The following is a 27,624-nucleotide window of genomic DNA, read 5'->3' on the forward strand; positions in this document are numbered from 1 at the left end:
CCCCACACAAGCTACTGTGAAGAAACTTTTCCAGCCAAAACCACTACAATATGCTACATGATAAAGTAGAAGTAACTTTTGTCTCTGTGTTTGTTCACTTTGTGAAGCAAGTCATGCTGGTTTGATTTGGTTTTTCATTTTTTTCCCTGAATCTTTCTTTTTCTATCCTTCCTTTTCTTATGCATGAGTAGTTTCAGGCAACATTTGGCTTGATATTGTTTTACTACCTGCAAATTTACATTTCCTCGTTGCTGAAACACCAACCCTAAGGGTAGAGAATGGTCATAAATTATGCTAGATTGTCTGAATATTATTTAACCTCTTTTTTCACTATCCTACATATCCTTTAAAAAATGTGTATGTAATGTTTTGCTTATAAACTGTAGCTTAAGGCTCCTAGATTGGCAGGACTTGATGAAATTAGTCCTGGGCTCAGAGAAGCAACCTCTGACTCTTCTCAGAGGCCTGGACTCAGTCTTGCTGAGTGTGAAAGGATTTACTTTATTTTTAACTGAAAGAGAAAGGAGAACCAAGAGAATATGAGACTAATACTTCTATGTAAATTTTAGCACCTTTAAGACAATAAAGAGATAGCAAGGTTGAACAGACATTTTACAAGAACAAATTGTACCCAACTGATAAAATGTTCTCTCTGACAGAGTAATCAGCCCAGGGCTGATCCAATGTAAATGCGAAATTTTCTAATGATGATGATATTAGAGTGGAGGAACAGATAGCCAACAGCATTCTAAAATCTCCTTGGGACTCCTAAAGAGCAGGTTAGATAGTCTTGGGGATGTCTGGACAAGTGCCCAGAGAAAGGGCACAGTGTCAGTGCTCCAGTTTGTGCCTGTTCCCTTTATCCCTGTGTTTTCTTGCAGCGGGGAGCCAATACTGGATGCAGACTTTTAGATGCAGACCTACAAGCACTGAACAGAGGGAAGTCATCCCCTCTTGTCCAGCTGGCTCATGCAGCTGTTGGCCTGCTGGCTGCTGAGCTGCTGGCTCATGGTCAGGTTGGTGTCCACCAGCCCCATTTCTCCAGAGCAAGGGCACTCTCTCAGCAGTTGCAGCTCAGCCCACACTGTGGCATGGGGTTGGTGCCTCCCAGGAGCACAGCTTTGTTCTAATGTCCTATATTAACAGATTAGCACTCACTATCACAAGCAAACAGTAATGTTAATATAACTAATCTTTATAAATTGCAGTTCTTAAAGGGCAAACTGCAGATTAGCATGGGGTGTGCACTTTGATTTTCACGGTGTCAGTTGATTTCCTGTGCTAGATCAGGACATTCTCCCATCCGATTTCTGTACAGTGCTTACAGCCTCAACACTGCAGTGAACTAGGATGAAGGAATGACACTTTTTATCACTGAGAAACTTCCTGCTGCACAAGATCATTGTGCTTCAGGGAGAACTTTGACTTTCATAAAGACAAGATGACCTAAAAATGGAATTTATTACTTCAAAGATTTTCTGCAGGAAAAAAAGTCACTGCTTCCTGGTGCAAAATTTCCTGTTAGGCACAATTTCCCTCTGCTTGTTCAGGAGGTTTAAAGCTCAGGTCCTGAATTAGGAGAGCAAATCATGAGAAAACCTATGCCCAGAGGAGAAGCATACAATTTCTTTGATGCAATATGTATTTCTTGAGGGGTGAGTGAATTGTATTTTTGACAGAACTTTTGGAATTGAAGAAAATGAAATACTGCACAGTTTCTGCATTTTTAATGTTCTTGTCTGAGGACAGAATGAGATTTTAGTTGACATGAAAACTTGTGTGGAAACTTTACACTTCAGATTATATTTACATGTGTTCCAACAACAACAGAACAAATTGATTTTACTGGCGTTTAAGAAATAGAAAATAATTGTAGTTTTTGGTTTGATTTTTTTTGCAAAGCTGAAAATTCAACTGGAAGCTTAAGACAAATGAAAGCATGGTTTTTTGCTCTGTGAAAATTAACTCACTTTATGATCAGCTCTGGTGCTTGAATGATCAGCTATGAATGCTTATAAAGAACTTTAAATTGGCATGATATGTTGAGCACAGAAAAGGGGAAACAATAATATATCTTTCTAATTCTCATTACAAAGACCTTGAATTATAGGTGTGGGACAATTTTATCCTGCAGTGAATCATTTTATGTATAACCTGCTAGAAAGAACACTGATTTTTTCCCATGAACAAACTAGGCTTTCATATACTGCATTGACCTCATTCATAATCTATTTTCTTTTTAAGTCACAGATTTTCACAAGTGTAATGTGCAGGGAACAGAATTTTACAACAAGTTACTGATATGCAAAGCCACTCACTGCTATTGCAAAATAATTGCTGCCCAGAATAAAGTCAGATGGAAGGAAGTTGGAGGGAAGGACATCAGACACAAACCTCCCACTGTTGTTCTGCAGCACAAACTTGATAAAGTCAAGCAAACTGATGACTAAAGGAAGTTTCATCTCTGCCTCCTTGGAGGGGCAGCAACACAGCTGTGTCACAGGGATGCTGAGGGCAGGACCCAATGGAACAGCGTGAGATGCCCAAGTTCTCCAGACTTCCTCCTTTAATGGGGTGAACTTCTTTCTCATCATGACTTTATCAAAGTTACATGTTTAGTGTAGGTCACCTGCGTCCCCTCTCTGCTCAGCATATGGCAGCACTACACTCAGCCCTTGGAGGGCAATCCTTGACACCCACCTTCGGACAGGATGATTTACCCTCTCAATTTGCCAATCTTTCTGCACCTCCCACAGGAACCCAGAAGACAAGCTTTCTATGAGACCTGCTGAACCAGATGTCTGACTCTGACAGCTGCAGTAAGTCCCACAATGATTGCTCACTTTCCCCATGTAGTAAAAGCAGAGGCAGGAATCCTTAAAGGCCTCAAGGAAAGTCATCTTGGCTTTGGTGCATGCATACAAGACAGGCAGATAGAATCTCTTCGATACTTATTTTTAAAGACACCTACTGGCCACAAAGGGAATTTGGATAGTCATCCTTGAGGAGGATGGCCTCTCAGGTTCCTAGCATTGAAATGCAAAGAAGTGTCACTCCCTCAGGTGAGGCAGCTGGATTCCACCTCACCCACAAGCCACTGCCAGGAGCAGGGTGCTGRGTGTTTAACCGTGCTATGTGGCAARGTCTTSAGTATGCAATGGTTCAGCTTGGGCCAGTGCCCTTTTCTGTGCTCACCAGGCGGTGCAGGAGAACCCAAGTGTGTTCTGTCACTAGCACCAGCTCTGGCGTCCTTTGTAGGGTCTGTGATTGTGATTGAACTTCTCTTTGGCATGAAAATGCTTCAAGCTCCAGAACCCCTTCTTGCCTACGTGTGCTCCTTTAGAGAGCAGAGGAATGTCCTGACTGCTTAACTCTCCTGCTGACATTTGGGAGCCACAGATCTTCGTAAAATACCTAAATACCTGCAGAACAGCACACATACCACAGGTCTCCTGATACGCTTTGTCCTGTCTTTCCAATGAATCTGAGGTATGCTGCTATTTTGCATCTGGTCCAGTTTCACTCACCTTCTTTCCTATTTATCCCACATATTTATGCAGAACCTCAGAGATCATTGACGTGCTGTAGCTTTCTCTGCACTGCTCATCTTGCTTTACTGCCTGAGTGATAGGGAGTTTCTCTATGCAGAGCAATAAATTGAGCAGTCTGGGAAACACTGAAGTGTCCTGTTTGAACAAGGATGGAAGAAAATGCCACCCCTGTTTCTTTCTTAATATACTTTGCCCTGCCACGGTGCCCCCTCTCACAAAGAGAGGAATTTACCAAAAGGATTTACCAAAGAGAGTAAGACTAATCTGAAAATGTGTTTTGTTAATTATGGCTTTGCAAGGCACAAGACACTGATGGCCACCATCCAGTCCTTGAATGCAATGTGGTAGATATTTTAGCTCTGTTTTCTAAAGTAATTATACATTCCAGTGTAATAGCCTCTCTAGACTGGTAATCTTGATGTGTACAAATAACCATGTGTGCATGGATACATACATAGAATTCCAGCGTTTAATACAAGACAGTATTCAGTATTTCAAAGAAATAGAATACTTCTCTCTAAAACATCCTTGCTGCTCTGTTAGTCTATGCAGCCACATTGCCCTCTGCTGACTTCAGCCTGTGCCTTCCCAGGAAGGCACCTGGATTCACCTGGAATCCTGGGAGCCTGCTTTGCTGTGAGGGGACATTCCGTGAGCACTCATGGATACAATAAAAAGTGGGAGTGTAAACAGGTGCTGTAACCTCAGTGTTCATGGAAGGAGTGCCACAACCAAGGCAAGGTGAGGCAGAGTCATGCCAGGAGCAAGAGAACAAAAAGTACTCAGGTGTCCATGGTTTACAAGTACCAAGTTCTACAGGCAATCCACTGTCTTTATGATCTTTATTACTCAGAGATGTTAAAATTCTTTTTTGAGGTTTTACAATCTCCAAACTTCAGCAGAGTTCCCAGGAAGGTTCAGAACACTGGTCCCAGCCACCATGACCCCAAGGGATATGCAGTTAATTGGCAAGGCTGTTCAGAGGTGACTACCACGGCTGAGGCAAATGGGATGGAGGGATTTAACCCTTCATTCCCCATGTGTCTCTTTGCCTTCCCATTGTCCCCATCCATTGAGACACATTTTGATGCTTCCTGCATTCCTCCAGGCCCCCTACACCCTCTTGCCACCCCTGGGTGCTGAAGCAATCACCACACAAGCTGACTTCCCTTTGGTGGCCACAGTAACCATAATTTGGAGCCTCCAGCCATTTCTTGTCACAGGAGATGGTCTTGTTCATTGCTTGCAATAACAGCATGCTCATGGTATTCAGATTTGTGTCTGAAAAAAACCTATAATTTCCCTAGAAATACTCATGTACTGCCTGTGTAGAGGGCAGACCTCTGGTACCCAACCTGCACCATGGCTTGGTGGAAAGCCATGGAGACTTAAAACGTGTTGACTGAGGACTTCCAGTTAGCTACAGCTGGAGCAGTTTTGGGTTTTATCCTCTTTGGTTGGCTCATTAGTGAGGGTGGGAGGAAATGATGGGGACATGATACTACACCTGCGAGTATCAGGTACTGTGGGATGCTTTCTCATTTGAATCACAGAATATTCAGAATTGGAAGGGGCCCACAAGGATCGTTGAGTCCAATGTGAAGTGAATGGCCCACACAGGGACCAAACCCACAACTTTGCCATGATTGGCACCATGCTCTGACCAACAGGGGGTTTAACTGTAAAAATATTGGACACATGCAGTCTCCAGGGATGCTGAAGGGCCGATCAGAGCGATCCTTTTGCAGAAAGACAGAAGGGGAGTTCTGCTCACTGAATAAGGCCTTCCCTTTCTCCCTGGCTGCGTGGGAAATAGTAGAACGCTGCCCCCTGATGGAAATACCGACATGTGCAAGGAATCAGAAAGTACATGCAGAAAACTTGGGAACTCTTCTTCACAGAAAATATTTTCAGTTTCAGGCAACGTGAGCAATCAATACTATGACCTATGTTGCATATTACTTACCTAAAGCCACATTTAAGTGTTTTTAGCATAAATTGAACAGACTATTGTATATATTCTAAATTAGGTAGAATTCACTGAAGAAGGAAAATGGTCTTGGTCCATTTCTGTTCTCCCATAGACAATGAAGGATTTATGTTTTAAAATAACGGTGTGCTGAAGTGTAAATAGCAGAGGATTTTAGAGTATGCATTTTATTATTCTGGAACACAGTCTATTTTCTAGAGGATATTTTTCTAAGTTCTAGAAAAATACAAAGAGCATTAAATTAAACTATATTTATTATAAAAATGTCTCAATATTCCAGTTCAATTCTTTACTCGATTAAATAAATAGGGAACAATTATTCCAAGGCACTTGAAAGTCTTTCCAAAATCAAATATGTTATATTTTAAAGATTGAATTTATGTGCATTTCACTGGCACAGAATCACAGAATCAGTCAGATTGCAAGAGACCACAGTRGGTAATCTGGTCCAACCTCTCTGCTTAAGCAGGATTGTTCAAGAGCACATTGCACAKGATTACATCCAGAAGKTTCTTGAATACTTCCAGTGAGGGAGACTCCACAGACTCTCCAGGAAATCTGTTCCAGTGCATAGTCAGCTTGACAGTAAATAAGTTTTTTTTTCATATTCAAGCTGAACTTCCTCTGCATCAGTTTCTGCTCATTGCCTCTTATCCTATTGCTTGGCACCACCAAGCAGAGCCTGGCTACATCTTTTTGGCACCCCCTTTTAGATACTTGTATACATTGATGAGGTCCTTTCTCAGTCATCTCTTCTCAAGAAGAATTTTCTTCTAGAGAATGTTCTAGCTCGAGAATATTCTCAAGAATATTCTAGTTCAATTTTTTCCTGATTAAATAAATTTCAATTATTCCAAGTCACCTGAAAGTATTTCCAAAATTAAGTATTTCAGATTTTGCATATTTTAATATTAAAAAAAATGTGCATTTCACTGTCAATTAGATGGAAGAGGTTTCTGTCTAAAACATGTAATTTCCCTTTCTCCATCTGCGCCCAGGTGTTGTTCTGATGCAGTCAATGTGGGTCCAGGGGTTGTTTTGCTCACTCCGGGGTTCATTTTGGTGCCAGGTAGGTTTGTGAGCTCCCAAGTACCAGCACAGAKTGGGGTCTGATCTACTTGAGAGCAGCTCTGCTGAGAAGAATTTATGAGTTTTGGTGGGTGACAAGTTGATTTTGCAGTTGGTTTGGCAGTTTCAAGTTGATTTTGCAGTTGGTTTGGCAGTTTCAAGTTGATTTTGCAGTTGGTTTGGCAGTTTCAAGTTGATTAGGCAGCTGCAGTGGGCCTTTGCAGGAAGACCAATAGTATCCTGGGGTACATTGGGAAGAGGATAGCCAGCTGGCCCAGGGAGGGGGTCCTCCCCCTCTGTTTGGCYCTAGTGAGGCTGCATCTGGAGTGCTGTGTTCAGTTCTGAGYTCCTCAATACAAGAGAAAGAAAGTGCTGCTGGAGAGGGTCCAGCAGAGGCCACAGGGTTGATTAAGGGACTGGAGCACCTTTCTTAAGAGGAGAGACTGAGTGAGCTGGGACTGCTTAGTCAAGGGGAGCCTGAGAAGGGATCTTATCAATACATGTAAGTGCAAAGTTGAATGTCAGTCAGCAGTGTCCTGCCAGCCAGGAGGGCCAACCTGGTCCTGGGGTGCATCAGGCACAGCATCACCATCTGGGCAAGGGAGGGGATTGCCCCACTCTGGTCTGCTTTGGGGCAGTCTCACCTTGAATCCTGGGAGCAGTTTTGGGCATCACAATATAAAAAAAAGACACTGAGTTATTAGAGAGCACCCAAACGAGGGTAACAAATACAGCGAAGTTCTGAATGGGAAGCTGTATGAGGAGGTGACTTGGTCTTGTCAGCCTGGAGAAGACTGAGGGGAGACCTTATTGTGGTCTTCAATATCCTCATGAAGGGAAGTAGAGGGGCAGGTGCCAATCTCTTCATTCTCATGATCAGTGATAGGACTTGAGGAAACATCATAAAGCTGAGTAAAGGGARGTTTAGGCTGGATATCAAGAAAAGGTTTTTCACCCAGGAGGTGGTGGAGCACTGAACAGGTTTCCCAAGGAAGTGGTCACAGCACCAGCCTGACAGAGTTCTAGAAGTGTTTGGACAAGGCTGTCAAGCACACTGTGACTATTTGAGTGTCCTGTGCAGGGCCAGGAGTTGAATCCTGATGGGTCCCTTCAAACTCAGCATACTCTATGATTTTCTGATTCTATCAATATCTCAAAGACGGGTGCCAAGAGGATTTGCCGGATTCTTTGCAGTGGTGCCCAGCATAAGGATGAGGAGCAATGACCATGACCTGAAACACAAGAAGTTCCGCTTCAGTATGAGGAAGAACTGGTTTATGTTGAGGGTGGCAGAGCACTGGAACAGCCGCTCAGGGCGGTCGCGGAGTCCCGCTGTCTGGAGACATTCCAAACCCGCCTGGTTGCGCCGCTGTGTCACCTGCTCCAGGTGGCCCTGCCCGGTGTGGGCTGGCCGGGATCATCCCCCGGGATCACCCCCCAGGATCATCCCCCGAGCTCCCTCCCAGCCCTGAGGCTCCAGAGGCTCCAGAGGCTGCAGGGCCCGCCCCGCGCCGCTCCGCCCCGCCCCGCACTGCGCCTGCGCCTGCGCGCGTCCGCGGAGTCCTTGAGCGGCCGGGGCGCGGCGGCACCGCCACCATGCAGCGCTGGGGTCGCGTTTCCTGCGCGCTCGCTCGGGTACGGCCCCGGCGGGGCGGCGAGGCGAGGCGAAGGGGAGGGGAGGGATCAGGGTCGGGAGCCGCGCCGGGTAGCTTAGGCCTGGGCTTTCCTTAGCCCCCTCACCCCGCCAGGGGCGTGCATGAGGGCGGGCGGGGCCGGAGCGGCGCCTTGAGGCGGGCGCGGGCCTTGGCTGCGCTCCTCTCCTTGCTCTGCTGTCCCCTTCCCTCACCTCTCGGCCGGGCGGAAGGGACGCGGCGGCCCGGGCGGCCCTCAGGGTCCGTGAGCAGCAGGGACCAGCCTCCCTGCTGCCGTGTGGGTTGTCGGTGTGGGTCCCACGGAGCCCCGGCCCGCAGGAGGCCGCGGCCGTGGTGGCTGCGAAAAGCGCCGCTGTCAGTGGGGCCGGGCCCAGCTTTTGGGCTGCGGAGACGGGGAATTCGCAAATGCTCCCACAGACATCCGCTACTCCAGTTACAGGGTGATCAGCCTTCCATATGCTTGTAGCAGCTGTTCTGTACTGTCCCATTACCTTTTCGTAAAGGTTAAAAAAACTTGCCCGCTCGATACAGATACAAATGAGTGATATAGCTGCCTGTACATAGGAGGTGGCTGAAGGGGATGGTTGCAGAACAAGACTCTTCATAAACGCCTGTGGAGACATATAATTTATGTCATTTTGTGGTTTGAGAGCCCCATATAAAGAGTTGAAAGTTGTGTAGCTAGCGGCAGCCTGAGGTGAGTCTGACCTGAGAACAGGTGTGATGACAGACTGTGGTGACAGGGCAGGTAGGTGGCAGAGCAACTTCTGCCTCTTGTTCCAGTCAGTGCCCAGTGTGTCTGCTTCGGTCATGCTGTTCCTGTTTTTGTTAACTGGTTACAGTCACTGTGTGTTCATCTGTGTATGGCTGATTGCTTGTTCTCCCTCAAGGATAGGCATAAACTTTTATAACTTATTTTTAAGTTATCAACTTAAAAACTTATTAACTTATTTTTAACTTATTAACTCATTTTTTTCCTTTTTAGAGAAGCCATTTTGATCGGATTCATCATGGTCTTCAGGGAGTTTGTGCAGTGCCACAAAGGTCCTATGCCGATCAAGGTAATTAATATGAAAAAACTCTTTTGTACAATAAGCCCCACCAATCCAAACCCCTACAAAAAACTGAGCAATACTTCAAACTCAGACATCAGTTGTCTAGCGGAAATCCATGTCAGAGTGGAGATTTAGATGAAAAATCGTGGTTTATTTGCATTATTAGATTTCAAGTTAAAGGTGTAAATAAAAGTTGAACTTTCCCATCACTGTTCGTATGTCAATTAATATTCTAAAGGAGTTTGTGGTTACAAGATATGAACTAGGTACAAAGTTCATCACTTCCACTGCTTTATGATCAATAGAGGTTGCATAGATATCTATTGCAGCCATATTTTCTTCTTTATAAATTTGTGGCATTGGGTAAACATTTAATATTTGTGCTAAACATCAACAGAAGCTGTGTTGGAAAAAACGTTACAATAAACTATCAAGACATCTTGGGTTAAGTTCTTAAAGGCTTTTGAGTTACAGGGGTGGGGAATTCAGTTTATTCTTGTCATTTTACATTATTTTCCTTGTGAAATTTAAGACTGGTTATTTTTCTAGTGGAATGGCTACCTCTATACAACCTTTCCCCCTGTCCAGAAAGTTATTTTCAGATATGAGATGTAACTTCCTTTTCCAGACCTAATTCATTAACTTGCATAATTCTTAACATGAAGTTATTTTGCTGGGAAAAAAAAAAAAGTCAAATGTTTTCTGTTTCAGTTGACGCCGATGTCACGGTTATCGGCTCTGGGCCTGGAGGGTACGTCGCTGCTATCAAAGCAGCGCAGCTTGGATTTAAGGTGAGAACCTCATTCAGCAGAACAGTCATCCAGGTGAACTTGAAAGGTGTCTGTGTGATGCTGTAATTCTTCTGTCCCATCTTAGGCCACCAGATGCTGTTGACATCTTTAGTTAATCTTTCCTTACCTTGCTTACCCAGATTATACAGAATTTGGAGATGTGACCGTAATACTCTCTATAGCCCTGCTACTGACACAGCTGCTCAGAACAGCTTGCTTTTGCTTGGAACTGATAATTGAGGTGGGCTTGCACTCTTGTGAAAGAGAAGGTGGGAAAACAGTGCTAGGAAGGAATTTTTCTCTCAACAAAGGGAAAGATAAAGAGACAATGACTGACAGAAACACCACTGGCAAAGGAAAACAGACTGAGGGAACTCAAAAGGGGAAAAAGCCACATTCATCTGATACGCCTCTTAAGTGTGAGTAGAGGAATTCCACTCCCATGTGGTAATTTTAGATGCAAAAATATGTGTGTAGAAATATTATAGTATCTTAGTTACATTTATTTATGTTCATCTCTGTTGTTCTGCCTGTTGTCTTTGAATGCTTTTTGAAGAGGCAGTTTATGTCTGATGTGTGCTAGTCATTTCATTAAGTATTGTGGGAGTTGTATGTGTATAATATATTTCAGATATTTTTAAAATTACAAAAATACAGAATGTGACTTAAGCAGTGTATTTTTTTGGCCTCATTCCTTAGTGTGAGACCAACTGACTCTCTTGGCACTGCATTATTTTCTTAATTATCTGGAACTCTGAGAAGGTGGTGCTAGTAGTCTTGAGCGTGTTTCTACTGTTTGATATGTCTCAATGTTCCTGAGTTATGAAAAATAAGTGTTCATGACCAAAATTAGCTGGTTTCATCACCTAGTAAGGACAATAACTCCTGTTGATGAGTTACAGTGAAGCACTGGAATAGGCTACTATATATAGCATGTAGTCTTCATCTGTACCTTGGCTGTACAAGGCCCTGAGCCACCTGATTCATCATAGAATCACATAATGGTTTGGGTTGGAAGGGTCATTTTAAGACTCTCTTGTTCCAGCTCCCCTGTCATGGGCAGGGACACCTTCCACTAGACCGTGGTACTCAGAGACTCATCCGAATCCAGCCCAGACTTGAATACTTTTAGGGATGGAACATCATGGCTTTTTTGGACAACTTATTCCTGTGCCTCACCATCCTCACAGTAAAGAATTTCTTCCTAAGAGCTGATCTAAATCTACCCTCCCTCAGTTTAAGGCCATGTCTGTCACTGAATGTCCTTGTGAAAAGTCCCTCTCCAGCCTCCTTCTAAGCCCCTTTAGGTACTGGAAGGCTGCTTTAAGGTCTCCCCAGAGCCTTCTCCAGGCTGAACAGTCCCARYTCACAGCCTRTCTTCATAGTAGAGGTGCTCCAGCCCTRTGGTAACTTGGTGCCTCCTCTGGACTTGCTCCAGCAGGTGCATGTCTGTCACTCTAGGCATTGGGATCCCTAGAGCTGGATACAGTAGTCCAGGTGGGRTCTCACCAGAGCAGAGTGGAGTGGAGAAGCGTCTCCCTCAATGCCTTTGATGCTGAATGTGTTTGGAGAAGGAGGTTTAGCTAGATGGCCTCCAGAGGAGGTCCCTCCGAACTGAATTTGTAATTCTGAGTGTTGTCCCTCACTGGTCTGTACTCCCACAAGTGGGTGTCAGTGACATGTTCTTGGGTATCTTTTAGCCTTCTAATGTAACTGTACCAAATATGGACATTTGAAATTCTATTAAGTTGTTCATCTGCCTGTGACCTAGTGCAAACAATTGAGTTGTCTTTAGACAACTTTGTGAATTGTTATTTTTGTCATAATAAAAACGCTTGCTTCTGGATGTATTTTGTTACTGAGCTAGTAGTGGTTGAGACAAAAAAAAAGATGCTCAATGCTACAGGTTTTAATTAAAATTGTGGCCTTCTGCCATGTTTATGTTTGATTATTCTAATGTGATTTTTGTGGCTGGCTATATACCAGCTTTTCCTGAAACAATGCTGTACTTGAGTCCTTCATATCTGTGATTAACAATAGGATACCATACACAAGGGGGTTGAAAAGTGTCCTAGACTCTGTTTTTCATCATAGCAAAAAATAATTCTGTTAACACTATTTCACAGCTAGTCAGAGAGGGGAAAATTCTCTGCAGTGAATAAGCATGTATGATCCTTTTGGTGTCCTTGAGGAATATGAGATGTTTTTAGCAGACTGGTAAAAAGATTATATAGTTACACCATCCATGGAAGAACCTGATTCTTCTCTACTGAATTACTTAACTTCCAGTTTTAATGCTGTTTCTGCTAGCACAAGCATCAAGTCTACATGTCACCACCACGGGCATCTTCTGTTACTGCCGACAGTGTGCTCTGGGTATTCACTTTSCAAAAGCTTTGCTTGGTCTGGTCAGTGAAGTTGATGTAAAGTGGATGAGGCAGAATGTCCTTATTGCATCCTTATAGGAGCAGTCTTGTGCTGTTTGATCCATGATGCAGCTTTTGTAGCCCTTACGTGATGTTTCTTGCATTCATGTGCTTAAAACAAGAGGAAGGGGAGGTAGGAGATCAGSGTGTCTCAAAATGTTCCTGTGGTTTGATTCGGTGAATTCTGCTTTTCATGTTACAATGATCCCTACCTTAGCACAAAAACAGCAGTTTAAAGAAATTATGAACGGCTTTCACCTGAGTAACTACCTATCAGCAGGCTGGAGCTCTTAAGAGGGTAAACCAAGAAACAATTATTTTGAATATACATGTACCTTCCAAAGAAAATGCCAATTCCTTTGCTTCTGCAAGAATGGTTTATGATACTCTCTCCCCCACTCTCTCTCCAAATACTCTGTTTCTCTATGAAGTTTTGGCAGTTGTTTTTGTCCTTGGCACACCTTGATGTTGTCAGTTTAATCAGAAGGAGATGAAATATTTTCTATCCCTCTTGGTATCGACCTTATTTTTGTTTGGTTTTGCTTTACTTGATTTTTTTTTTTCATTATAGGTGTTGGCACAACTTTATATCAGTGAACCTTACAGGATAGTGTGTTCACAGGAGGAAGTGTTGTTTATGGCTTGGGTGTTCTGTTCCGTTTTGTTTTCTTTGAAGAAAAGATTGCTTCATGGGATTTAAATCTATGCCAGTTCACTTACCTTATGTTCTTGTTTATATACATCTTTGCATGATTTGCATTTTTTTCTATTATTGTTGGGGGAACATCTTTTACTGAACTGATTGTTGTATTTATTATTTACTTTGTAGGTTTTTGTAGTAGGGCAGCACTTAAACTTATATGAAAATGTGAATACCATAAGACAGCACTGTACCAAAGAATTTTGTTGCAAAGACTATTTTGTGGGTTTTAGGTTAGGAAAAAAAATGAGGGAAGGGAAATATGAGCCACAAAATAAACCTGCGAGTGAAATTAATCACACACTTGTAGAGGTAGAATTACTAGACAACTGCCTTTGTCTTTGTCATCAGTTCTAAGCCTATAAAGAAATAGTGGCATAGTATTGCTAAAAAATTCTTTTTTTCCTCTGTTCTTTTTCCTCAGACTGTCTGTGTAGAAAAAAATCCAACGTTAGGGGGAACGTGCCTGAATGTTGGATGTATTCCATCCAAGGTAAGTGTACATAGTTTGTCATAACTTCACTAAAAACAGCTGATATGATGTGCTGCACTTGGAAGGAGATTAGGAAGGAGTTTCTCAAGATGGTCGTACATGTGCAAAATGGCCTGCAGGGTGAGACTGGTGGTGCTTGTGTGGAGCAGTGCAGGTGTGGAGAGAAAGTATTGAGTCTAACACATGCACTCTGAAAGAAAGGAGAAGTGAGAAGAAATTCTTAAGAACCTAATATTTGACATYGTCAATCTGGTTTTAAGTAATTTCACGCCTAGGCCTTTGTAAGGACAGCGCTGTTGCTGGGGAGTTTGCCTCAATAGCACCCAGCAGGTGAAGGAGGACACTGTTAATGCCAGATTTGTAATGACTGCAGTGACAGACGTAATATTCTTAACAAGATCCCTTGCTGTTTCTAATCCTTTTGCTCAAGAGGTGCCATTAGCATGGGATGAGAAAATACAGTATAAATACTAAGATTTCAAAAATAAATTATATTCATTTTTATAAACATTTTAAGTATAATTTTGATGAAGTTCAGAGTATCTTAATATAATGAAGCACCACTCAAAAATGTTAATCCACACAGTGTTACCTTGAAAGTTTGAAACTCTGCTAGAATCTATTTAACTAACTTCTTAAGTTCCTTTTTATATTTTTATCCTTTTTAGCTTTTATGAATAACTGCTGAACCTGTGGTTAAACTTGAATGCTATCTAGAATTTGTTTGAATGGCAATAAACATAAGAGGTGGATATGTAGGCTGTGTACACCAAGGCAACAATAAATAATTCAAATATTCTGCTTCAGGAGATCACCCAAAATAGTAAAATGGAAATGGATTTTTTCCATTCTAATTGCTGAAGGCTTAAGTAGTGGTTGTGTCCTTTAAGTAATGTGGATGTTGCAGATTTGAGGTTGTGGCAGTGACGTGGAGAAATTAATTTTAAAGATGTTGATAATAATTATAAAAATGGAATTATCTTACTTTAATAGTATTAGTTTTACTCAAGCATATGTAGATAAGGCAAGTATTTAAAAATGACTTTTGAATCTTCTACTGTGCTTTTTAAATCTTTTAGATTTACGTCTGTGCAAAATCACCCTGTTGTACTTGCAGAGATACTGATAACTTTGTATTTGGGATGGCTATAACAAAATAATCAGTTTTCTTAGTAAGATCCTGTCTAAACTATATTCTGATCAAAATACAGTTATCAAGGTTCCGAATTTCAATTTACTGATTAATAGCCATCCTTATAAAAACTATTCTAATTTTATCTATGAACTTGAAGATCCATGTACCTGAGCTATCTCCAATCCACCCAGCTCCAACTCAATCAGCTATGCAGTTGTAGTAAATTCAGCACAACTCAAAATCTAACTCACACATGTCTACACAGGCATTTTAGTGTAGATTTTTCTCATCCAGTTTTTCTGTATCTTCTTTTTAGCAGACAGTCAGAATCATCTTTCTTTTCCTTTACTTTATCTGTTCTTTTTTTTTTTTTTTTTCCAAATCCCTGTGGAATAATTACCAATTTCTATAGTGAAATGAGTTAAAAGGCTAGGTGTGGATTTAACTGTTTTATATTTCTATGTTAAGTAGGTAACTTCATTGAATGTTCCAGTAAGAGCAATTGTATGCAATTTCTGTGTTTGAAATACTCCTTTTTAAATTAYGCCAAACATTTTCTTAGTAGTGAGAACACTTTGCAAATAATACAGTATTTTTCCTTACAATAAATAACTCATTTTTGTGAATGTATGTCCCAATTCACATTTTTGTGTGTCTGTTTTAGGCCTTGCTGAACAACTCACATCTGTATCACTTGGCTCATGGAAAAGATTTTGCTAACAGAGGAATTGAAAGTGAGTGAAGAACAATTGTCAGTACCTGTTAACATAGGTGGTTTCCACCAAGAAGCAAATTTAATCTTTTAAATCTGACTAGTATGGTTTTCTGGTCAAAAATCTTTAGACTTATAATATCCTTTTTCTGTCACTTGGAGGCATAGGCATGTGTCTGCTCTTTGAACTCTGAATAATGGATAGATAAGTTATGTTTGAATAATTTGAATGATTTTTCAACATAGCAGCTGTTGAATGTAACCTTTAGCATTTAGTAGGGCCATTCAGCATATCTTTCTGTKTTAGAGCTGTTAGTTGTGTTGAGGTTACCTCCTTTAACATTAACACTGCAGTGCTTCATGTAATTTATTTTTGTTGTTGTTTTAACCTTAGTTACAGGAATCCGTTTGAATCTAGAGAAAATGATGGAACAGAAGAGTAGTGCAGTGAAGGCCTTAACAGGTGGAATTGCTCATTTATTTAAACAAAACAAGGTTAGTCTGGATTATATACTGAGGTATATCCATTTTTCTGATCTGAATTTCTTGCTTTTTGCATTTTTATATTGCCACATAAATTGAATGACTGATTCGACAAGGGCAGAATTTGAATTCTTCTCTTTCAGATACTTTTAAGTGCCCAGTGTCTTCATATTTAATCTTAAAAGTATACAATTACTTTGTGCCAGATACTGATGTAGAGAGATATTTTAGCAGCATTTCTGAGCATTAGTGAGATTTGGGTGAAATGTAGCCTAACTTATGTATTTGAATCTGACTTCACTGTGTTCTGATTACTAAAGGTCATACATGTACCTGGGTTTGGAAAAATAACTGGCAAAAACCAAGTCACTGCAACCAAGGAAGATGGCAGCACACAAGTTATCAATACAAAGAACATAMTTATAGCCACAGGATCAGAAGTTGCTCCCTTCCCTGGAATTACTGTATGTATTTGGATTTAATTTTACTTGCTTTTCAGTGTCTCATAGCACACACTTGATTGTGTGATAATGTTATCCATCTGATTGCACTTCAGCTTCTGTATGTTTTATTTATAATATGTAAAAGAGATTGTGAACCTCCCTTAGTGCATTTCTTTGTCATTAGATTGATGAAGATAATATCGTGTCATCCACTGGTGCGCTGTCACTGAAAAAAGTTCCTGAAAAGATGGTTGTCATTGGTGCAGGAGTCATTGGTGTGGAACTGGTGAGAGGATATTTAAACCACTTGWTCTTTAATTTCTACAGGAACAAGACATTATTTTTTGTTGTATTTGATGATGTTGCTCTGTTTAACATTTCAGTGAGTTGTAATGAATGTTCAGACTTYATAGCCTCCTGGCTCCATTTTTTACCAGAAAAGCTGGGATAAAGGTTTGTAGGATCAGTATTTCTGCAGCTAGTTAGATAAGCAGACAGATAAGAGAGGAACATACAAGGCCTTGCAGATTTATTTTTCTTTTTTGGAGGATTAGGGAATTGGAAGGATGGTACTCTGRAATCTGCACTGGCTTATGTATAGATGAGAGAACTTCCTATTGTAAGGGAAGTTCACTTTAAGTTGGGACAAATTCTTGTGTTTAGCAGTTAATCTCAGGAGGTGTTTAATGTGATCTGATTGTGCATTGTYTATCAACCAAAGAAGTGGAAACTTTTTAGTTCATCTTGATCTGAGTCCTTTTGCCTCACACCTACATGTTTAAAAAATAATTTGTATTTGCTGGTCATGCAACTCTTTGACAATGTGCACATCTGCCTAGTGGTTGCTTTGCTTGCTGACCTTTAAGCAGGGAAAGAGTAAGCGAAGTGAAATTCTGTGTTGGGTGGATGTGGGTTCTCTTGGTGAGGCCTGTGATAGTTCAGATTATAAACAAGACAGAAGCAGCAGTGTTTCCTTTTTGTTGCATAAAATTTCCTTACTGTGGTAYTGTTTTGGCTAATTAGTGGTATTAGAACACCACAAGCAATTCCCTTTGTGTTATCCTTTTATATTCTTTGATTTTGAATTTCTTCTTTATAACATAAAATATACAAGATTTGTATATAATAATTTTATTAGCTATTTCTTTAAAAGCCTTATTCCCTGAATTTGATCATGGGAATYAATTTTGAGTCTGCAAATAAGCAATGTTAATATTTTTTTTCTTCTTTTTTTTCCCTTGTGGAAAGGCTGGGGGAAGTTGAACTTGTTTTATTTTATGCTGTCACATTTATCAGTTTTATGCTGTCACATGATCAGTTTGCTGTTACATGTTATCCTTCTTCAGAAGAGTTTACAGTCTGTTGTAAATTTTAAAGTATCTGCAGTATGCTTTTCAAAAACTCTGTTTACCTRTATTGTTGTGACTGCAGGGTTCAGTTTGGCAGCGCCTCGGTGCAGATGTGACAGCTGTTGAGTTCATGGGCCATGTTGGTGGAATGGGAATTGACATGGAGATCTCTAAAAACTTCCAACGTATTCTGCAGAAGCAGGGATTCAAGTTTAAACTGAACACCAAAGTTACTGGTGCTACCAAGAGACCAGATGGAAAAATAGATGTAGCGTAAGTGTTTAACAGAAAAMTAAAGGAATGCCAAATGTGTTCTTCCTCCCAATCCATCAACGCTATTTAAAAAGTCTGATATTTTTTTAAACAGAAAAAAAAGGTATTTAGGATGAAAATTTATTTGTGAAGTTAAAATGTTTATTCTCCACTGTATCTTACAGAGCTCATAATTTTGGGTTTATTGAGTCTTAGGTTGCTTATACAGAAGAGGTGCTGTTGACTTGAGTTGAGGGCTTGGTGTTATATAATGACTGTTACAATGAGATCAGTAATAAAAACAGAACACTAAATTATTCTTTTCATGGAAGATATTTGCTTCTGGTATAATTAGTGTAAATATGATGATTGTCCATACAGTCATTTTCAAGCCATTAATTCTTGGCTACTTCCTGGAAGGTCCTCTTGTGTCAGAATAAGCATGGCAGAGATATTATTGTTCTTGAACAGAAATAAATGAAACTAYCCTAAAAGTGTATTTTAATGGTGGYGCYTAAGACCTTTGAAGTTTTATAGATGAGCAGTTAAAGTTTAAGAAGCACTTAAGGCAAATTTGCTTTCCAAAAGTCCCCAAGTGTGCACTACGTCTGTTTGTGTTAACAGATTCTCCATGCAGAAACCGTAGTTTAAGAAAATGCTTAATGTTACTTCACAAAAATAGGCTTAAGTTTTTTCACTGGATTCTCAATATGATGGCTGGTGCTTGCTGTATCACTGTAGTTTGGGATAGTCTGTCCTCCGTCAYTGTAAAGGTCTTCTTTCCATACCATGCTGATGCTGGTTGGATCTCTATGTAGTCTGTTTCTTTAGATTCTCATTTTGCTTCAGGAGTATGCTTTTGAAACACACTTCCAATTATCCTCACTTCCAATGCTTTGGTTCTTGGGCCAGAAGGAAGATTGCTCAGAATACATGGCCCTACCCCACCTTGARGTGTATACACTTCAGGTGGCAAGTACTGAGCACCTATTATGTTGCGCTACAGGTTTGACTCTGTCAGGTCATGCTACTTGCTATTGAAAATATACCATGAATTCCTTTCTCTAACAATTGTTAAGAAATGTAGTAAGAGCTGTTGTCCCTTCATCCCTCCTCTTCCCCGAACTCTTGCAAGGAGGAAGCATGGGGCAGGCTGAATGAAGTGCTTTGGGTGCCAGACCCAGCAATAGGTCACCATCTATTCAGGTGACCTATTCAGTCATATTGCTAGTCAGAGAGAGATAAGATGGCAAGTTTATAGTTTAGATTTTTCACTTCTTATTTTTCTACAGGGTTGAAGCTGCTGCTGGTGGCAAGGCAGAAGTAATAACTTGCGATGTGCTCCTAGTTTGTATCGGTAGGCGTCCTTTTACAAAAGATCTAGGTCTTGAGGAAATGGGAATTGAACTTGATAAGAAGGGGAGAATTCCAGTCAATAACAGATTCCAAACCAAGATTCCAAAGTAAGACTAATTTTTTTTACTGTTTTTTTAAATGCAAAACACTAAAAGTTTAACCTACTAAAGCACTTCTGGTTTTTAATTACAGAACATACTTTTCTTTTCTGAAATCTCAAGATATCAGTATTATTTCAGGAACTGAAAATTTTTTATTCAAATATTTATTCASGTTGTTTGAAGTTTTGTAATTTAAAAGTCACTGTCCATTTTATRTCACTAAGTACATCTTGAAGTGTGGTCATTCTGTAGAAACTGCTAAAGTGTAGTATTTTAATCTGTTTTAATTAGAGTTTTCAGTAACATATTTTAGACTGTTATATAAGGTAGCTCAGGTATGCTAGATGTTTTTAAACAGTGTCTTATTCTGTTTCGTTGGTCTGATAGCATCTATGCTATTGGTGATGTAGTTGCTGGACCCATGCTGGCCCACAAAGCTGAGGATGAAGGCATTATTTGTGTAGAAGGCATGGCTGGGGGAGCAGTTCACATTGACTATAACTGCGTTCCCTCTGTGATCTACACTCACCCTGAAGTGGCCTGGGTTGGCAAGTCAGAAGAGCAGCTGAAAGAAGAGGTACCATTTCTTTTTTTCTTTTCAGACAAAATCTGTTTTTTTTTTTTACCTTGGGCCTGTTTTCACTGTGTAGTATTTTATCTAGCTGCTTCATCCAAATTTCTGCATTTGAATTTATTGCTCAGGGGCTGTCAGTGAATGATTACCTTGGGCATGCCACTGTCCCAAGAACTGCAATTCTCTTAATGACTTACATTCTGTGACGTTAATATTGTTTGTTTGCAAATTAATCTTTTTGAGTATGTTCTTACACCACTTTTGGTGGTTGTTCATGTATATTCCTCTGTGTTTTGTGTGTTTAAGTTCTGTTGCATTTTTCCTCATGTACTTAACATCTGGTTACGTTGTTCTTATTGGTCATTAACTCAGTAACACATCTGTTTTGCAGGGTGTAGAATACAAAATTGGGAAATTTCCATTTGCTGCAAACAGTAGAGCAAAGACAAATGCTGACACAGATGGCATGGTGAAGATACTTAGTCAAAAGTCAACAGACAGGATGTTGGGTGCTCACATTTTAGGCTCTGTAAGTATTCTAAATTGTGCTGTCCTGGCCTTGGAACAGTCTTTTTATTTAGTGTTGCATGAGTTGTTGGGTTAGAAGTGGTGTTTATAAAAAGGAAGGTTTGAATCCACCATAGTTATTTTTACTTACAGTACTGTTCTGCCCCCCTGCCCTCCTTCCCAATTTTTAGTCAATTTTGRTGTTAAACCCAGCTTTTCTTTTTCTCTTGAATTGCTATGGTTATTTGGTTTCTTGGACCAGTTTTGTGGTTATTTTTGGTTTTTTGCCTTGTTTTTATGAATACTGGCAAATACTTGAGGGAACAGCAGAAATTATTGATTCAAGTTTTAGAAGTTGAGGGAGCAGTAAAGACTGTGGCTTTTTCATTGATGTTTTTTTCCCCTCCCTCCGACTTCAGTAAAGGTGGTAATCTTACACTGCAGTCACCAAATCTGGGGTCAGTAACTTACGGAACTTGGAGTAAAAAACCTTTGAGATTTCCCCTGTTTGCGGGGTTTGGATTTGTTTTTGGACCAAGTTAGACCCTAATATTCCTCTGTTTTGTTTCTCAGCTTTAAATATTTTTTTTTAAAGATGCTTGCAGAAACACTTCCATACATTTTTGTGTATAGCTTTCTTTGAGAGACGCACTAAAACTGTTGTCARTAAGATATTATGCTAGTTATTTTCTCTTGCAATTGCAGTAATTTAGAAACCAACATGCCCTAAACAAAGCACAACTTCATCTGTTTCATACCAWTAAATCTAATTTTCCTCATTGGGAAAGGACTAGGGGAGAATCTTATGGCTGTGGATCTGAGTGCTAAAAATGTAAGAGGAGATTTAGCTGGTTTTGACTCCTCAAAGATACCTTCTCTTMGTAAATATGCATAAATACAGCAAATAAAAATGAGGGTGTAGGTGCAGTAACATGCTTTTGTTCATCTAATTATCTATTTAACTTTCCAGGGGAGCACTGAAGTTTGGGGTAGGTTTCCTTTAATGGACAAATGCCCAGCTTTTGCACAACTCTCAGCAATGAGAGAGCAAACACTCTCTTTAAGAATTACGTTTAGATTTATRTTAGGTTTGAGCACAGTCACCAAATCATCAAGTCAGAAGTACTTAATCTGACTTATACTTGAATAAAGGTGAAATGCTTAGCAAAAAGTGCTTTTTATAAGCTGTTACTGATTCAGGAGAACCTGCATAAGGATTTGTGCTAATTGCAAGTACCATTAAATTACAGGGTGCTGGTGAAATGGTGAATGAAGCTGCTCTTGCAATGGAATATGGAGCGTCGTGTGAAGATGTAGCCAGAGTTTGCCATGCCCATCCAGTAAGTGTATTCTAAAGGGACTGTTGAACACCATTACACAGACGTGCTGTTACTCCGTGTGGCTATTAATGACTTGTGTCTTTTTGTGTTTGCTCTCTACAGACAGTGTCAGAAGCCTTCAGGGAAGCAAACCTAGCAGCATCCTTTGGCAAAGCTATCAACTTCTAAAATGAAAGAGCAAATCTTTGTACATATATAGTACATCTCTGGAAGTGGACTGTGGGCCCTTATGGAAGGCTGAGTCTGAGGATTTTAGGACTGACTTAAGTGAATATCTTAATTTTAAAAATCAGATATTTCAACAAGTAGAGTTTGGAACAAGTGGAATTATCCAGTCTCTGTAAATTAAATACTTTAAATTACATTTTTATTTACACGGTGAATGTTGCAGAAAAGCAGCTTRACAGAACGCTTTTCTTTTTCAAAACCAAACATTTTGCTGCTGCATGGGATTATCAGGTGTGCTGGTCAGAACTCTGGATAACTGTCCTGCATACATTGTGTTTTCTTATTTGAAGTAGTGATACAATAAACCAGTTGAATGCTGGCACTTAAAATGCCACTGGCACTTAAAATGCCACTGTCACTTCCGCACAAAAATGTGTTTCCTTCGGAAAGGATTAACTTTAGTATTTAACCTGCTTCTTACATCTGGGTACCAAAATTTGTTTTGACCTATTAGTGTTGGGATGTTGGGAGAAGAGGGGCTTGTATAGATCAATTAAAATTATATTGACTTTTTAAAGAGAAAATTACTCGGTGTGTGATTCTCCACGTCATGTTTTCATATTGAAAACTCTTAAGGGGAAAAATCGAGTGCTGATTGAGATTGAAGACAAATTCATTGTACTGCTACCTTGTCTGTTTTGGTTATAAAGCTTCCATTGTCCAACTCTTAAACTTGAAATGCTAAAACTGAGTAGTGAAGCAGCATTTGCTGGTAAGTGCTATGACATGAGAGTTATTCTGCACCTTCCACACATAAGGGCTGCAGTGTCAGCTCTCCACACARTGAAGACATACTTTGTTCTCCACTTTTCTATTTTGTTCTCTCTTTCTGTCTCTTCTGTAGCAAGAGAGCTTAATAAATATTTGACATGGCTGGAGGGTCTTCTTGGATTTTGTTTGCTGATTGGATCCTCTTAGTGTCTAGGTTGTAGTATATGTGAAGAAACTCACAAACTTAGGGCATCTTTAGAAGATCCTTAATATGAACATGGAGAATGCCCAATTCCAGTAGTTAATTCTAACTTATTTTCCAAGGTGCCATTTCTTTTTTTTTTTGCCAGGCTCTTATGCCTTGAAGAAAAACCTTAGTACCTGCTGGTGTTGTGCATGTCATTTTTCTTGATGCCAGTGGAAGGAAAAGTGCACATTCAGAAAATGTGCAGTTTGGTTTTTGGTTTTTTAGTGTGGGAGATGTATGCCAGTATTACCATATCAGTTACTCACCAAAACACCAGTGATAGTTTAACCACATCTACATTTAAAGTAGGAGTTAGAAAATAAACCACAAYGAAGCAGACTATGACACCTCTTTAAGCTCTGATTCATGGATTTACTGGTTAGTGAATTAATGTGGATCTGTTTCTAAGTGTTAGTAGGAAGCTGCTGAAGGGAATGCAAAGTTGAGAAAACAGGGTGGAAAAGCTTGATTCTTCCAATAGGTCTTGGCATTTTGGAATCACTTCTAACTGCTCCATGTTAAGTGTTAAATCTTGTGGTTTGTAAGTTCTTCCTGGAAGCCTTGCTCTTTCAGAAACAGCTTTGTGTCCAKTCCATCCACCTACTGAATACTTACTGTGGCAGTCTTGCTGCGCTTAATTCTTGAGGTTTATCAGTTAAAATTCTTGTATCTCATTTTGTTCACATTAAAGTAAAAAGTGTGAAAAGCCAGGGAAACTTGCAATGCAATACTACTACTAAGGCTGTTCTGGAGACTATAGTTTTCCAGACGCTAAAAATAAAAATCGAGGCCTTAAAATGGTTATTGTTGTTATTTCTCTCACTGTCATTCCCATTCTAGTTAAGCGTACCAAAGATTGATTGTAGAAGTATGTGAACTGCTGAGCCACCTSTCAATGGTCTGATGGCAGTTAGGCCCAAGTGCTGCCAAACTGGCACAYTTTTTAACAGCTGCTAAGTGCACTGCAGGTGGCAGTGAATGCTGTATGATGCTGCTGTGATGATCAGTTCCTTGAATGGATTTTTTGGTTGTGGTGTTTGTAACCTGTGSWGCTTAGGGGTAAATCARTAATCCTTGTGGGTCCCTTCCAAMTCAGCTTTTTCTGTGATTCCAAGATCGGTTTATCATACAAATTCAGTGAATTCACACTTTCAGAGCTGATCTCCATTTTCACTTTACATATCCAGTGTTTCATAACCAGGGACATGGATATCATGGAGGGGATAAACATTCCTTTTTGAGTAGTGTGGCATAACTAGCTAACCATACATGGATGATATTTCTTCATTCACTGGTAATTTGGTCCCAGCCACCATCCTGTATTTCATAGTAATAGGAACCCTTCTTCAGAATTAACATAGTTCAAGCCAAGATTTTATTAGATCTCTATCCAGTTTTAGAACAAGAGTTGCTAAAGGATTAATTGATGTACCATTAGAGCTACTGAAAATAGGAAGGAACTTAATGAGTCATACTATGTACATACAGTGATACAAAAGTATTGTTTATTTTCAACATCAAAAAGTTACTTGTCTTTGGTTCTGTGACTTTAAAGTCAATATAAAACCTGTTCACCTTCTCAGGTGTTAGTGTAATGTCAAAAAGAACTAGTACAATACTTGTAAAACCCATCCTGAACACAAGCATTTCCTGCTCCTGTTTATAAGCAAGTGCTATAAACAGCAACCTTCTGGCTGATTGTCTGTAGGAGGGAGCGAACTGTCTCTTCCAGCTCCACCAACTGCTTGGCTTTGTCTTCCAGAACTTTTTGATTGTTTTCATACGTATTTTCCAAATCTGTAAGCAAAGGAAGGTGAAAACTAGCTTAATAGGTGGAGTTTTAATGCAGTGAAATGTAAATCATTATAGTTAAGGATAAATTACTATTCAAATTTGTTTTTATTATGGAAAATAATCTGATTTGGGCCAAAAAATGAAAAAAACTAAACCAAAAAAACCCCTAAAACAAAACAACCCCCACCAAACACCAAAATAAACAAATGCCAAAAACAACACCACCAAAAACATAAACCCCACCCCCAAAAAAAAAAAAAAAAAAAAGCAAAGGCTGGAATGGCACTTTTTTGTTTCCTTAACACAGGGATGTAAAGGAAGAAGGAAGTTATTTCCCAAAGGTGAAAATCCACAAGTATACTTTGAGGGTTAAAATAATTGTCATTCTTTGCTCTACAGTGCCTTTTACATAACAGAGAAATGTTTTGGCTTGTGATTATTGAGACTATTCAGCAAGTCACTGTAACTGCAGGAATAACTAAGAGGAGAAAAATGAGTTCCTGGCCTGGCAAAACCAGAAGGAAAACTTAGTTCTGTCCCTGGTAGCAAAGGGCAGATTGCCTCCTCCTGGTTCAATCAACTTGAATTATCAGCAGAAAATGTTAAATTAATCTGTAAACTGGAACTCCTGTGTCCTGATTGGCTTTGGTATTAAAAGCTTTCCAGGGTGTGTGGTGCCACAGTACTGGCAGAAGATGAGGGTTTTGCCGAACAGATGAGTCCTCATCCTAAGAGTAGTTTCATTCCTTCCCTGTGAGGGTTCTGGGAGCAGTGCTTTCACATTATTTTATAAAAATCTTCGATTAAAAAGACTGTATTGTGTAGTAGGAATTAAGAAAGCAGATCAAGCCTCGGGACAAATAACACTTCWCAGTTTCTGCTGATGAATAGTTGGTTAAACGGCGTGAAATTGCTTCATGTTCTGAGGTGTCGACTTACCTCCTCCAAACTTCCTTACCTTTGAGCAGCTGGAGTTTGCTGTTTGCTTGAGCCAACAAAGCTTTAGCTTCATCTTGCAACGCGCCTGCTTTCCTCCGGGCCTCGGCCGACTCCTCTGTCTTCTTGGCGATGAGCTCTTCCACGGTTCTGTAYTTGCCGCTCAGCTCGCTGTTGAGGACCTGTTCCAAATTCAAGCACGAGATGGAGCTCACGCACAGCCAATACAGCGSGAGTTGGCGTTTCCTCCCTCGGTCCTTTACTAACGCGGGTGCAAGGAGAGACTACATTGGGAGCTCACTTAACAAGGGCACAAACTGTGTTTGTGTGTTTCCGACTTCCTATCCGAGACTAAGAGCTGGGCTGAAGACTCGTCAGTTGTACTTAAGCAGGTCTGTGGCTGTTTTACAGCTTCAGTACTGGCAYTTGGCAGAGATTTAGGGGATTCAGTTACAGGGTTCAGTAACGAATGGAAGCCATGGTCCCTAGCACAGCTGGAAAGCTACACATGGCACTGCTCCTGGCTGAGTGGTTCATCTGGGGAGGAATGCCCTTGTTACCCTTTCAGTAACAAGAACTGAACGAGCTGCCCAGCTGATGTTGCTGAAGGTGCTGGAGTTGTGAGGCTGTGCTTTKTGTTGTGGGGTTAAGATTAAGAAGTCCTATGACCCAACTAAATTCAACCATTAAGCAAGGTATCAAACCATAGCAGCACTGCAATTCTCTTGTGCTTACTTGACAGCATCTGAAATACTACTTAGTGTTTGGATATTGTTGAKTTGATGGATAATGCAGCTGTCCTTTCAGAAAATGGCTCTCTGGAGATTGGTGGGCTACCCACAGACAAGARTTGGGACCAATGAAACTTCCTTTGACAGACTGGTCAATTGTTTCATTAATGAGGATTCTTTTGCTATTACCAAAGTGTGTAGCAGACATTGGGAGCAATGCCATATATTCACAGAGAAAATTTTTCATCTCTGMTATTTAGCAATTACTTCAGTATTATGTTAAGATAATTGTTTTTCCTGTTGCTTGATTCTGCATATGCCAAGTTCTGGATTGTTTGTCCTGAACCTATCACAAATACTCTATACAAATGGGAAAAAAATTACCAGTTCTCCTGTAACAGATAGTAACCTATCTATGAAAGGCTGACAGTGTGACAGGTTTCCTGCAGATGTTTCAGAACCTGAAAACTTCCCAACACCTCTCTCTCTCAGGATCTGATACCAAAGTAAAAAGTAGCTATGTTCAGTAAGAGCATTAATGTTGAAGTATTTTTTGCCCCCAGAATATGAACAATAAAGATGATGGATCACATGTATTCACTGATGTTCCTTTAGTCAAACCTGGGGGGAGGGGGGGGGTTGGCTGGCTTTTTCTTATGATTGTTCCTGAGCTTCTCACCTTTTTAACTTCTTCAGCATTTTGTTTTGCACTATTAATTTTGCCTTCTATATTTCCCACGTTCTCTGAATTTGTAACAGCCTTTTGCCTAAGGTCTTCAACATTCTTCTCTAGCTCAAACAGACGTAAGGTAGCATTGTTCAGTGTTTCTGCAGATGCTGCATTTTCAGATTCAATCTAAGAGAAAGAAGGATGAGAGTTAGAATTTCAAAAGACACTGGATAGAATACTTAACTTTCTGCAGAAATCCTGCTTAACTTAACGAGTTTGTGTCCCTAGATCTAGTTTTGCTAAAAATGGCCCACTGCAGTTAGGGTGAA

The 27,624-nt window shown here is 40.3% G+C and overlaps 2 protein-coding genes across 2 annotated transcripts in view; one reads left to right on the forward strand and one right to left on the reverse strand.

The window, feature by feature from the left end:
* The first annotated feature begins 8,149 nt into the window (after positions 1–8,149).
* LOC130575847 (dihydrolipoyl dehydrogenase, mitochondrial) lies at positions 8,150–23,079 on the forward strand. Its single transcript, XM_057370040.1, has 14 exons — positions 8,150–8,244; positions 9,247–9,322; positions 10,028–10,107; positions 13,658–13,726; positions 15,526–15,595; positions 15,968–16,068; positions 16,377–16,520; positions 16,684–16,785; positions 17,931–18,121; positions 19,393–19,563; positions 19,945–20,134; positions 20,523–20,660; positions 21,889–21,978; positions 22,081–23,079. The coding sequence occupies exons 1-14, from the start codon at positions 8,206–8,208 to the stop codon at positions 22,144–22,146; spliced, it is 1,527 nt and encodes a 508-aa protein (XP_057226023.1). The 5' UTR covers positions 8,150–8,205; the 3' UTR covers positions 22,147–23,079.
* A 424-nt stretch (positions 23,080–23,503) lies between these two features.
* Positions 23,504–27,624, reverse strand: part of LAMB1 (laminin subunit beta 1) — a 43,367-nt gene continuing 39,246 nt past the window's right edge. Inside the window, exons 31-33 of the mRNA XM_057370038.1 lie at positions 27,305–27,481; positions 25,917–26,076; positions 23,504–24,961 (exon numbers count right to left, since the gene is read on the reverse strand). Of these exons, the coding sequence (XP_057226021.1) occupies positions 24,825–24,961; positions 25,917–26,076; positions 27,305–27,481 (474 nt within the window). The 3' untranslated portion in view covers positions 23,504–24,824. The remainder of the gene's footprint in view (positions 24,962–25,916; positions 26,077–27,304; positions 27,482–27,624) is intronic.

This window comes from Malurus melanocephalus, unplaced genomic scaffold (assembly GCF_030028575.1).
Source record: "Malurus melanocephalus ecotype Western Australia unplaced genomic scaffold, MMel_1.1 scaffold_118, whole genome shotgun sequence".
In the NCBI taxonomy this organism is placed as follows: domain Eukaryota; kingdom Metazoa; phylum Chordata; class Aves; order Passeriformes; family Maluridae; genus Malurus; species Malurus melanocephalus.